This window comes from Borostomias antarcticus (genome assembly GCF_949987555.1).
Source record: "Borostomias antarcticus genome assembly, chromosome: 23".
NCBI classification, from domain to species: Eukaryota; Metazoa; Chordata; class Actinopteri; order Stomiiformes; family Stomiidae; genus Borostomias; species Borostomias antarcticus.
In genome coordinates, this window is record NC_140256.1 from 6556891 (window position 1) to 6570600 (window position 13710).

Here is a 13710-nt window from a genome sequence, read left to right on the forward strand (position 1 = left end):
TGTATGAAAAACAAATCGGATAAACACATAAGCAAAAATTACATTTTCTTATCCAGGATCATGTGGTAGCCCATTACATATAAATCATATGCTATAGGGGAATCAGTTTGGAGTGTTCACATTATGTGCAAATGCTATTGGATCTGAATTTGTTTGGAGGGCTAAGGACCAAGTGTGAAAAGACCCCATAAGCCTACAATTCGATTTAAGTTTATCCAATGGGTCATTTTTTATCATTTGTAAATCATGTTTATAGTTTAATAAATGTGTTAACATCTATTTATTATTGAGGTTTTCGTGTACCCCACCCCTACTAAAAGCAATCAAACCTTTATTTAACCAGAAATTAAAAAATAAAATAAAAACCATTGAGGCCCAGGTCTCTTTTTCAAGGGTGATCTGGCCAAGAAGGCTGAGCACAATTCACGTCATACATACATGACTTATAAACCGAGTACAATACAAATGGACAGAGCACAGTACAACATTACAAACTGTCAGTAGGCTACCAACCACCCAAACAACTATATAAAATGCAGATACAATAAACCCATAACAATGCAACTTTGGAAAAGTCCAGGGGTCAGAAAGAAAAAGTGCTACACATCAAAGCAGCGGCAGCAGGTGGCAGGAGGCGGATATTTTTTGTTTAAAACTGCAAAGATATGAGTGGCCAGTTTAAGATGGGTCTGCAGGTCGTTCCAAGACCAGGGGCCAAAATAAAACAGGCTTCGTTTACTTGCCTCTATCCTTACGGCCGGCACTTTAAAGCGCACCCAAGTGTTGGATCTAAGGTGGAGGGAGTTTTGAATTTGTTCAAACTTGGAACAAATATTTGATGGAAGCTTACCAAGAACAGCCTTATAGCCTACACAAAAACGTACCAGTGCTGCAACCTCTGTGTAGCAAGAGAAGACCAACCAACTAAAGAATAAAGTGTACAATAATGTGTCCTGTTAGTAGGCCTATGTTGAACTTGTAATAAATCTCAGAGCAGCATGATAAAGTGGATCAAGTTTGGCTAGGGCAGTGGGACAAGCAAATCTATAAACTATGTCACCATAATCTAATTGTGACAGAAAAAGGGCTGTAACCAGCTGTTTATGGGAAACAGGATAAAAGCATGATTTTACCCTATAAAAGAAAGCTGTCCAGCCAAATGCCGAGGTATTTTTATGTATCAATAAACTCGATAGAACAGCCTTCAAGGGTGGAAATAGAAGGGGGAGAGGCAGTTGTCCTATTTGGAACAAGTACCATAGCCTTTGTTTTGCTTCCATTCAACAGTAGTTTATGGTCAATGAGAATGCACTATGATGTCCTGGTAAAAAAAAAAAAAAGACAGACAATGCTGCTTTCTTATCTATGAATCACTGTCTGATTATTTTATCCACTTACACATTCAACAACTGCACATGCTGATCTAACAGCTGTTGATGCATCATACTGTAACTCATCAAAATTGCTCCCTCGTGCATCTTGCCGACACAGGCATCGTATTCAGGTCCTATGATTTGCATTCACACATGACCACCTGTCATAAAAACCACTACCAGTTACGCCACCAAAAAGGTGCAAGCAAGCTGTATTTATACTGGGGAGTGAGTTTAACCATTTCAACTCGGTTACACCAACAAAATGCATTCATGGGTGGGGGCCTGTGCACTCTGAGCACTTTCTAGTTCACCATACTGTGCAAGGAGAAGCAAACTTAAATTTCATAACACAAAATTTGGCAGTTTCAATATCATTCTCCTCTAATATCTGAAACATCACAAGATTAGGATTCTTCCCACAGAACTCAACCCACGTGAGAGCAGATATACTGTTTAGTGATATACTTCACTAAAATGTTGATGCTAGAATGTTATGACTGACTTCCAAAGTAGTATAATAGTACATTTACATATATAACAGTTCAACTTTAAAGGGAACCTTACAAAGCAAAAGCTGGTCTCACTTCATGGACAGTTGATTTGGCGATGAATAGTTTATTTACAAAATGTGCAAATATCACTGCTTTGAAAGCGTACGTACACTTCAAACAGCTTAAATATTGATTTGGAGTAGAAACGAATGGGATGACCCTCCAGCGGCTGGGCAACTGGACACAATCTCAACAATACCATTAATAACATTACAACTAGGGTCAGGATTGTAATGTCCATTTCAGTTCCACTCATTCCTGTGTCACTCCATAGAGCTCATCGATTTTGTTCTGGTACATTTTTACTACAACAGATCTCCTCAGCTTCATGGTAGGACCTGAAATGGAGAGAAAATCAAGAAAACAACAAAATAGACTCAAAATTAGTTCTCTCTCTCTCTCTCTCTCTCGACTGGGCACCAACCACAACAGCTGACCTACTCATCTGCTTGAAAATACTGCACCTGAGTCAATGACACAGATTCAACGTACATGTACCATAAAAGGACATTAGAACAATGATGTAGACAATAATGTTGCTGGGCATGTAGTCTGCCTAGAGTGATAAAATAGTGCTGTTTAAGTTCTGTAACTGGGTCAAATGTTATTACTTATTGCAGCCTCTGTTACATACTGCAAGAGCGCCTGCCAATTTCCTTCAAATACTTTGTTTCCCAAAACGTCAACTGACATCTTCCCTTTGATAACTTTACCAACAAAAAACAAAGAGGTGCGAAACTCAATTCCCTTGGATGAATTCAGGAAATTATAAACACAAAAGATTATTTGTATTCTCTGTAACTCTTACTCAGTCACATGCTCATACTAACAAAATGAAAACAAAACCTTACCCAGCTCTCCTCCAGATATTGAGAAGTCCCGGTCCAGAATGACCCACTTCTGCACTTTCTGAGCATTGGATGTGGACCTGGCATTGACCCGCTCTACTCCCTCCTGAATGGCCTTGTAGATAGCTGGCTCCTTATTGGCTATGATCTCTGAAACTTTGGTTGCCTGTACACCGTGATTCTGACAGAACTCCACAGCCTCAGGGGTCAACTCGTCTGTGGGCTCGGCGTTGTCGTCGATGACGCACTATGGTAAGAGAGGACATTAAATCAAGGTTAGCATTATTATGGGCTATTGATGACCTCTGACATTTGTAGCACAGAACAGAGTTAACGTCCTTACTTTGAGGGTGAGCAGCATGGAGAGGAATTTGAGCTTATCTCCAATCAGCATGGCGTTGCTGATGATGGCCGTCTCTGCCTTCACTGCATCCTCAATGGGCACCGGGGGGATGTTCTCTCCTCCTGCTGTAATGATCAGCTCTGACCAGGAGAAGAGACACCACACTCAGCTTTACATGCATGTCATTCACTACAGTGATACTGACCATGTGACCTGTAAGCAAACATGACACTATGCATCAGCGCTCAGCGACTTCAGGTCTGGTAAGATATTGATTGTCCATTTGCACTACTGTGGTAGAATTTCATTTTAGACTAAGATCTCCATGGTAGATTTGAGATTTCATAAGTCTCATTCTCATTCAGCGGGAAGCTACGACCTCAAATGTCTGGCCGAGGGCAGGTGAGGCAGAGATCTTGAAAGTCTGGTATCACAAGACTAAACTGGTCCGGACCAGTTAATTAGCAAAACCTTTGTTGGGTGAGCAATCACTGAAGCTTACTGGGAGCCTGAGAAGAATGAAACTGCATCGGTCTATGCATTTGTGATTGAACTGTTTCGCAACAGAATGAGATGCCTGCCTCTGAGCCTTTACAATACAGGCACACCCATATAAGAAAGATTTCAATCTCTCACTTGCATGAGATTGTGAGCTTGATGGAGGACAGTGAAACTCCACGTGAGGGGGGGGGGGCGGTTTCACCTTCTTATCTTCCTCCTCTTCATCACATGTTCAATGATTGGTCACATGCCACAATATGAATGTTTAGGGGGGGGGGTGTCCGCTAAAAGTACAGTGTATAACACAGTTGTACTGTCTGATCATTGCTTTTTCTGGGAACTTTTGATTGTCCTCTTGTAAAACTTCCCAGTTTTCCACTCAAAGGTTTTTATTCAATATTCTTACGCATATGAAGAAACAAGGCTATTCCTACTGTTGCTCATTGAGAAACTGTGAGTGAACAGAAGCACCCGTACACTGTCTTCACTTGCTCAACCAGATCTAGTCTAATGATATTCAATGTCTCAGTCCATGACCTTCTTCAGGTATATGTTTGCATACTATATAAAGCTGAAGAAGGTCATGCACCAAAACATTATTAACCTACATTTTGTTGAGCAAATGAAGACAGTGTGCGGGTGTTTCCCATCTACTCCACCTATGCATCTGTCACTGAGATTTTATCTCAGTCCTCCTGACTGAGGACTATGATTAGTAGTTCAACTGAAACAGATTTGTAAGCTCAGAGGTGGAATAAATGCTTGCACACCCTGTAGCGATCCTGGAGTGGTCAGAGAACCCCACTATAGATTATTAAGGCCAAATCCAACACTGTCAGTAGGTTGTTCTCAATGAAACAACAAAATAAGTTTAATAAATAGCCGCATAGAGGCCTTTTTGTCTCAATATAACCCTACCCTTGATCCTTCCTGTGATGAAGAGGAAGTCATTATTGTCGTGTTTGCCCAGGTCACCAGAGTGCAGCCAGCCCTCTACGTCCAGAGCTTCCTCAGTCTTGTCAGGCATGTTGAGGTAGCCCATGAAGACATGACGCCCCCAGAAGCAGATCTCTCCATTCCCATTCTCGTCTGTCTTGTCAAGCTTGGTTTTACAGCCTGGCACCACTTTCCCACAGCTGAGGAGCAGGAGGATTCAGGGAGAGATGTTACAGTGAATCTACTATTCCACTGTAATCTCTTGTTGCCATTCTCAAACAGCTGATTATAGATGTACTTACAGCAAATAATGAAATGTATATGTACTTTTACACCTACAACAGCAGCTTCACAGAATTGGCAGACAAAGCGGAAGGGGTCATAACATCATTAAAATCCCAAATTCAAATCCACCATTTCCCTGGGCCGCCTACCTCATGATGTGGTAGTTGTCCATCCAGGAGACGGTGTGTGGGCCTGAGCTCTCACTCATGCCATACAGCTCGTACAGAGGGAGGTTGAGGCTCATGAAGTACTCCAGGGTCTCCTTGGTCATGGGGGCAGCACCGGTGTAGCAGCCCTTGCAGCGGTCCAGGCCCAGGGCGAAGCGCACTTTCTTGAAGACCAGGTTGTTGGCCAGCATGAAGCCCCAGGGCACCACATTCTCTCTGGAACACACAATGAACAAGCAGGAAGTCACATGATGCCACGGTTGGTTGTTTGCATTACTGTTTTAGTATAAGTAAGTCACCATAAATATAGTGCTGTACTCATGTAGTACAAAGTGTGTACAGAGTGTTAATCATTTCTAATGAATGGGTTTAAAGAAATACTATTCTAATACTATTCTCAAGGTGTGGATTTGATTGTATTTGGCCAACACTCTAGGCCTTACCCGTTCATGGCACTGTAGTTGTACTGCAGTCCGATGGACTTGGCCCAGTCTGCCACTCTCTTCCTTAAAGGAGAAGACTTGGCACCGATGGCTTTCATCTTCTCCTGCATCTTCTCCCACACACGAGGAACACCCAGGAAGCTGGTGGGGCGCACTTCCTTGAGAGTAGTACCCAAGGAACCCTGAGACAAGTATACACATATTGTACAAGTTCAACCAATTTCATCTTATACTGCATGTATTAGGTTACTCAAGTCCTATCCTTCTGACAGGAGAGGCATGCGGAACATACAGTATCCCGATTATTGCCTTTAATTCATTTTCAATGGAAGAAGTAAATTATATTTTATAATTTACAATAATGAATCAGTAAAAGTAAGCTATGTCAGGGATTCTGACCTTGAGGGCATCAGGATCAGCAAAGTAGGTGGTCCCGACGAATCTCATGCAGATCCACATGTCGTTGACCTGGGCTGCCACATGACTGAGGGGCAGGTAGCTGACCAACACCTCCTCTCCCCGTTTCAGGCCTGTCATGGTTCCTGCTGTGCTGGATACCCAGGTGATCTGGACACAGAAGTACATGAGCGGTCAGAAAGCCAATAGATGTTACTGCCGCTGTCAGCTCTTGTGTCTTGCATTCTTTTTTTTTGCCAGGAAATATGCCTGAGCAGTATTGCAAAAGAGGAAGTAATACTGATTAGCACTGAGATGAAGTGATACTGAGTAATACACAATGAGACACTCACGTTGTCATGGCTTAGCATGACCCCTTTGGGGTTGCCTGTGGTTCCTGAGGTGTAGATGAGGGTACAGCACTCATTGGCCCTCTGGCTCTCAATCACAGCACTCAGACGCTCATCCGGAACCTCCTCCCCCAGCTTCATAAACTCCGCCCACTGTGAAGACCAGTCAGAAAGATTCCATCAAAATTTGCATTTTGCCACTCATGCAGTGTCTCTTCTTACAAACTACTTCCTTGTACACAAAGGTCTACCTCTCAGGTAGGGAAAGTTGTGAGGAGAGTCTACTTGATAGTAGTGGTAACAGTTTTGCACCAAAATTATTTTGTTTTATTTGGAAAAAGTGCTGAAGTAAAAACTGATCACTGATCATCTTTACCAAATACTGAGAAAGCTTTTCATGCTTACAGTATGAAAGTGGAATCTACTTTAACCCTGTTTGAAGCATACCTATGCTAATCTGAGTACCCAGAAGGTCATTTAGGCTTATAGCCTACTTCCTGTTTTAATACCTTGCATTACAAACATACCGTGTACAGGTTTGGCAGCTTCTGTTGCAGCTCATCCTTGTATTGAACTATGGCTTTCAAATGAGGTAGCTGGTCTTTAATCTGAAGGATAGATTAGAGTAGGAATATAATATTAGGATCCTTTCTTAGGTTTCACATAACCAAGAGGCTTGGACTGTTAATACTTTCATATATGCGCCCCAAAATATTAACTCGGGGAAAATATATAAACCAGCCATGGATGGATGACTGTATAAGTGTGAGGGGGTTTGATGGGCTTTCTAATGTAACACAACAGGGGTCTATCTAGTGCATGAGTTGACCTGGGTTTCTGACCTGCAGGATTTTTAGCAGCTGTTTGTGGTTCTCCACCACCAGAACATTGGCCTTACAGTTGTCTGCCACGTACTGGCATGCCTCCGGGGAGTTGGTGGTGTAGATGCCTGTAGCCAGGCCCCTGGGTAAACACCAAGAACATACAGGATCTGTTTCCGTTAGCTGTTTGCTATGTGTGTTGTTGTACTGTAGCCACTTCAGAGGCTTGTTGAATGTGATGGGTTATCACTGTGAAGATGTATCAGTTAGATATGGTGGTGCCACTGTGGAGATGTATCAGCTGGATATGCAGGTGTTTACATGTTTGCTGTCTGACAGATTAGATGTTTTTGTCTCCAAAGCAAAACAGGATTTTCAAGCTGATCACGCACCTTGATATGAATTCAACATGTCAATTACCTTGAGAATTCAGTCTGTACATTGAGAGAACAGTATGTTCTCTACAACATTTACAGGTTGAGGAGAGGACAATATGCTAATTATATAGAGGCCATAATACCCAGCCAAGATGCAGCCGACGTCTGCGATGAACCACTCAGGAGAATTGAATCCCAGAATACCAACGCCATGGTAACGCTCCAGCCCCAACTAGAGTGATAGAAATGTTAAGTTGAAATGAATAATCAATGAGAATGTGGCATATACAGTACTGCCTTGTTTACTTTTGACCTAGATGATGCTTTGAAAGCTACTCTACTTCTTCACGGGTCGTGGTCATGACCGTGAAACGGGAGACGTAACATAAGCTCTGAATCCAACACACCCAAGTGTTCGTTTTCAGCACCCCATTCACAGAGATAAAAATAAGAATGGGGTAACAAAGAAATTATCTGCGCTACGTAAACATTAAAACAACCTCTCTCCCATGGTTAATCATTATATATACAAAAATATATAACTCTAGAAGAGTTAGAACGGGATCTGCAAATAGCGGTTTGACACAAATACTTCACCGTTTCCATATAAACAACACTGTACTACATGCATTCTCGTAAGTAGGTTACATAGGTGACATTAACAGAGAAACAGAGCACACACACTAGAGACACACGTAACAAGTCTGTAGACAAACAGACCTTGAGGAAGCTCTTGGCTGCGGCTCGGCACTGGTCGTAGTATTCCCTCCATGTCAGGGTCGCCCACATCCCCTCTTTCTTGAAACCCAGAGCCGGGTGGTCTCCGTAGCTCTCCACTGCCTCCAGAAATATCTGGTGGATCGTCATGGGGGTCGCAGACCCCGGGCCCGACTCCTCCATCCTCAGCTTGACTGCCTTGTCCCCGGCTGTGCACCATAGCTGCTCCGCGGGGGCCAGAGACACCGGGACCAAGTTGATAGGCACTGGCTTGGGTTCTGTAGCAGAGGGACAGCAGGGGCAGCAGTTGGCAGCCATCAGAGGCAGCTTTCTGGAGTAAACGCAGGTATTCCCACAGGTTCAGTCCAACACAGTAGGTTGGTAGGAAGGTCGGTGAGGAGGGAGGGAAGTCGTTAGGGGTGTGTGCGCAGGGTCTGACGTGAGGCTGCAGACTTCTCCATCTCATCTCAGACCACCCTGGCTGTCTGAGTGAACTGCCATGTGATTTGCAGCCTCTTTTAAAGGTGCGCTGGTCGTGTCAGGTTACCTCAGACAAAAGAGGAAGCTATGGAATGTACCTGCCTACCGTCTACCTGCCCATCAGGTTTGGTCAGGGAAACTAGCTATAGATTAGCCGAAACAAGGATTTACATGTGGGAAAACACTACCTCCAAGATCTATACTGTACAAGGCTTACTTGATGTGCAACATTCCTGAACTGACAAACAGGCATACACAATCTACTTTTACATCTAGGCTACTTCTCTTCACTTTTTTCATATGTGATCACTAATCATGACCCCACGGGCTCTTACCTTCTAAAAGTCCCTCTGGTGGTCCCTCTAGTCCTGGGGACCTGGGTGGCTTTGCTGAGGCCTCATCTATGTTGGATGGCATTAGCACTGCAGGCCCCATGCTTGTGTCCTGGATATCTGTACCTTGGCCACCAGACTCTGAATTTGAAGCCAGGTTAGGATTTGTCTCAGGCTTGGCTGGGGCCTCGTCTATGCTGGATGTCTCTGTAGGCTCCTTGCTTGTCTCCTGGATATTTGTACCTTGGCCATCAGCCTCTGAATTTGGAGCCAGGTTAGGATCTGTCTCTGGCTTGGCTGGGGCCTCAGCTATGCTGGATGGCGTTAGCACTGCAGGCTCCTTCCTTGTCTCTTGGCTACCTGTACCATGGCCATGCTCCAGACTAGGATCGGTCGCCGGCACATGTGCATCTTCGGAAAAGGTACAACTCCCCATCTCCGAGGCCTTACCTTTGTCAGGCTCCAGGTCTGCATGCTTCACTCCTCCGTTGATCAGCGGACTGGAGTGGATTTCATTCTGTGTGGGTTTTAAGTCTAACACAGGCTGTGCCTTTTGTGTGTGGATGCTGTCCAGAGAGACAACAGAATTAGAATACAATAATGAAATTAGCAGGATGACTATTCATGCCATTTTTAACAGAATATACCTTTCAGAATCCTCTTCCACAAGTGGAAGCCCATTGGTAGCAATGGAATCCTCTTTGTCAGACATCTTGAATCAGCTGAAAATGTAAAGAAAAAGTAAAGACCTGTTACTGGAACTAAAGCAAACTCTAACAGAATTTTAGACACGACATCAGAACACTGACAATATTCCACAAATGTCATGAAACAGCCCCTAACTGTATTTTTATAGGAGACATTCAAAAGGGGATTGCCACATGGATACATGACACAGGGAGCAAAGTGTTGAAACTGAAGAACTGTGTCAGAAGGTGTTTGGCCATTTGCAGAGCTATTTTAACCTTTAGCCTACTCTACACGAAGGTTGACTTTTGGCCGAGAAAGTGACATTGAAGAGCAAGTTGAGGTAACAAAGATAGGCTACCTCACGTAGGCTACTGTAGCAGCAGCTCCTCTTTGTGCATTTTCCCCTCGGGGGGTATATGCATAGGCTATAGGTAGGTATACCTACCTACTTTAAGATTGCTGAACTATTTGTGTTCTATCTGTGTTCTATCTTAACTTTGAAGCGAATCCATTCAGTGTAGGCTATGCCTGCTTTAAGCCTACATGATTGAAAGGTGGTGTTAATTGAAAAGCTTTGCGCTGGACAATCTAGAACGCTCGCTGCGGCAAAAGGCAGCTCGTGGTGCGAGAGGAGACGAGAGGATGCGGATCGATTTGGATCCAGCCCTTATATTTTTGAAATTATGTCATGTATCCCAGTCACCGTTGCTGGCCCATGGTTTCCACGCCAGCCTTGTAAAACCATCCTGATCTCATGAGCTCACATTGTGTTTATCTCCACGGATCAGTCTGACCACGCAGACATAAGAGGCGGTGCCAACGGGTGTCGATTAGCAGGCGCCAGGCGATTGGATCAATCAGCCAGACTGATCTGAACATGCTCGCGAGATCAGTCGATCTGGTCTATATTGTTATTATTATCGACAAGGACAATTCCATCAGATAATATTGTGTGTCGACAATATTGTAAAAGTAGTGTCAGACACTAATAGGCTAAAGCAACGTCATCTGATTAGAGGCATATCAAGCCATTTCAACAAAGATCAAAGTTCAAATTTCTGTAATAGGCGTGCAAAGTTCATAATAATTGCAAAACAATTTAACTGTGGCAATATGAATGACCGTAGAACCGTTGAACTGAATTATGCAAACATCCCTTCAGTATGGTTCCCCAGATAGCGAGTCTTTTGGCCGCATCCTGAAAGCCGCCTGATCCGTAGTGCACACCCATGGGTTGGGCTGACGTGCCAGATCATATCTGATCTAAGACAAATGTGCAAAATAAATTAATCGTGTCGTATATTCACGTGTGTAGGTGCTGTATGCCCCACCTCTGGGGCTGCAAAGATTTCGCAGCACATCAGGTGGGTTCAACTTGGCATGTGGCCGAGGGGGCGGGCGTCGGGCGCGCAGCAAGACGAGGGCCCTAGCCGCGCGTCACCAGGCTCTCCTCGGGGCCCCTAGGCTATTGGAGAACCTATCCGTCCATGGGGAGAACGGGGTTGGTTGTCACATGGATTAGCCTGGGGCCTATTTGCTTTGCAGTTGTGGTTTCCGGTCTAAGTGGATAGTGATTCCCCTGTCAAAAAAACAGGCCTAAACCAACGATGCCGTGATGCGGCAATAACTTCTTCTGGAATAGGGTGCTTCGTTTGCCATGTCCATGTTTTAGGCTATTCTAATTCGTAGCGACTGGCGAGGGGCGAATGGTTTGGTTGTCACGTTTGTTTAAATGTCGCTCCCTAGAGGGCGCTGTTAAAAAAAAAAATCATAATTGGTCAGAGGTCACCTACAAGGTGTATTAAGAGCACTTGACGTCTGTGTTGATCTCTTCTAGGCTTTTACACAATGGGGTTTATAATAAAATATTAGGCTATCATTAATAAGGATGAAGGGAACGCTCTAGGCTACTTCAGATTTTTTTCTAGACTTTTTTTTCTAGTTTTAAGCGGTGCAGCTGTTTCTTTACGTGACATATGTGGTCCGTCTGTGTCCGTTCTTAGCATGAGATTTCGACCAATAGGCCTGCCGTTGAACACCAGCAGAGGACAGTAGCGATTGTGGTACCTCCTACCAGCTGCTATCACGCTGTTAAGTGCATGCAGCACATCCCCTGACTGGCTGGACAAAATGGACCTGAGCCAGCTTGGAGGGAGCTAAGACAGTCTGTTTTGGTGCCCAAACGTTTCAGTTGACAGTTCACTAGGCTATTATTTATCAACATGGCATACTCCTTTTGATTTGACTGACACTGCTGCACACTATTATACAGCTTGTGTATTTTTGTACGCTACGCTATATTTTGCATAGCCTATTTGTATATTCTGTGTAGCTACCTAAAATTAGTCCCTGATTGTGCCTTTTTGTTGTCCTTAATCGTAAATGCCAATTAGTCACAAAAGACACAAAAGGCTGTCTTCAGTATTTCTATTTGTGACCCCCCACCCCTCCTCCCAGATTTAAAAGTTGCTGTGTGTGTGTAGTTTCACAGCAAAAAGGTGCTGGGTGACTCAGCCAACACTGTTTGTTTAGCTTTTAACAAGACCCCTTTGAGGAAGGAGATTCTGAGCCTGACTCTGTTGACCAAACAATGAAGCATGCAGAACCTAACAACTTTAAACATGGCCCGCATGCCTTTGTCTTCAGATGTAGGTCACTGTTTTGTTCAAACACATTTACCATATACATGGAAATCGTTTGCTGCAAGTAGCCTGTGCGTTTATTGGAAATTCTAACTGTATATTTGAGATGTATTATGAAAACCACAGTAATTCATTCACAGTTGACAGTCAGAATCAATTTGTAGCACACATGCTACAGTTCACAACAGACGGGTTGATACTTAGGCAGACAGACAAACATGACCCTCAGACAGTCAATGACATATGAGGACATGAATATGTCGCAAGGGCTGTCTGAAACAAAGCTTTGCAGTCTTCAAACATGTACTACAATTGGCACTTGAATACAGTTTCAAGTCATTGTAAAGCAACATACCAAAAGTGAATACGTTTTAACATTTTGATCTATCCTAATTCACAGACCACTTTCCTAAAAACAAAAAGAGAACTCCCACAAAAATCACTGAATTATTAATGAAATCTCAAGAAACAAAAAGTAGAAGCCTACCTTATTATTCACAGGCAGAGTGACAGAGGCAGGTGCAAAATGACATCAAGTTGACAAGAGCAGTCAGGTGCAGGACAAATGTGCATGAACCTCAGCCGGCTGGCTGTGTGACTGTCTCTAGGGGAGCTGATAAGACTATGGAGGTCTTGTTGTATGAGGGTACCGTCCCACCCAGGTCCCCACGACCTGGACACTTACGTAATCATTCTCTCTCACACCTGATAGGGCTCAAACCACAAGTTAACTATCCACCAAAACACTTGAACAAAGGTTACCTAGATACTCACAGAGCTTGAGACAGACATAAATATGATCTAGCACATGATTTGTGTATCTTATACACAGACAAAAAAAACAGTGTTTAGACAAAAATATATGGACCGTCTAACAAGTAGCCCTGTGGTTAAATATAAGATTAGAATCCATGGGCAAATCAATTTAGTGATTTTAAAAGTAGTCTATTGCATTTGACACATGCATTTCATCATCTTACAGGAGGTCATTTTAAGGTTAAATACCTTGTTCCAAGGATTGGTCACCTAACTGTAGCAATGCATGATTGCAACTTATCTAATTTATATCATGGGGGATATCAAAGAAATTGATAAAGCAAGATAAAGTTCTTAATCTTTATGGTTAAAGACAAGACTCTGGCCATAAACAAAGACGTTGTCTTTGATAAGACCGTTTGTGATCAGTAATCAAAATTGTGCAATTGTGTTTTGGTTTTTGTGTTGTTGTTTTTTACATTGAAACATATCTGCATTGAAGATATGTATCTGACACTACAACTGTAGTGTGGTCATTGGTTATAACATAACATTTATATGTTCCTTGTGCCCTATAAAAACCAGCTGTCTTGGGTGACTGAGCAAAGGCTGCGGCAAGGAGGTGAGCACTTTGATTTAGCAAATGCAGGTAAAAGTTCAACCCAGCTCTCAGATGACACAGAGTAACCTAGCCTACTA

The 13710-nt window shown here is 43.3% G+C and overlaps 1 protein-coding gene across 4 annotated transcripts; it reads right to left on the reverse strand.

Moving 5' to 3' along the window:
- Positions 1 to 1966: 1966 nt before the first annotated feature.
- On the reverse strand, positions 1967 to 12881 carry LOC311324598 (long-chain-fatty-acid--CoA ligase ACSBG2-like). 4 transcript variants are annotated; one of them, XM_084457088.1, is made up of 15 exons: positions 12743 to 12881; positions 9571 to 9645; positions 9374 to 9489; positions 8115 to 8389; positions 7538 to 7626; positions 7039 to 7159; positions 6724 to 6804; positions 6200 to 6349; positions 5850 to 6017; positions 5451 to 5632; positions 4990 to 5223; positions 4538 to 4755; positions 3119 to 3258; positions 2779 to 3022; positions 1967 to 2265 (listed from the first exon to the last, which is right to left on the reverse strand). In XM_084457088.1, the coding sequence occupies exons 2-15, from the start codon at positions 9633 to 9635 to the stop codon at positions 2180 to 2182; spliced, it is 2169 nt and encodes a 722-aa protein (XP_084313214.1). In that variant the 5' UTR covers positions 9636 to 9645; positions 12743 to 12881; the 3' UTR covers positions 1967 to 2179. The 4 variants fall into 4 exon arrangements, 3 of the variants coding, with proteins under 3 accessions (XP_084313214.1, XP_084313213.1, XP_084313215.1); XM_084457087.1 differs by having other exon boundaries at positions 8927 to 9489; XR_014630992.1 differs by lacking the exon at positions 1967 to 2265 and having other exon boundaries at positions 2884 to 3022; positions 3119 to 3331; positions 8927 to 9489.
- Positions 12882 to 13710: the final 829 nt, after the last annotated feature.

What these genes read in the sequence shown, in the direction of transcription:
- LOC311324598 (XM_084457087.1), bottom strand. Translation starts at nt 9,635, where the DNA reads ATGTCTGACAAAGAGGATTCCATTGCTACCAATGGGCTTCCACTTGTG. An exon ending in AGCTGCCAAACCTGTACACG is followed by an intron (nt 6,350 to 6,723) that starts GTATGTTTGTAA and finishes TGGTCTTCACAG; the next exon opens with TGGGCGGAGTTTATGAAGCT. An exon ending in GACAACTACCACATCATGAG is followed by an intron (nt 4,756 to 4,989) that starts GTAGGCGGCCCA and finishes CCTGCTCCTCAG; the next exon opens with CTGTGGGAAAGTGGTGCCAG.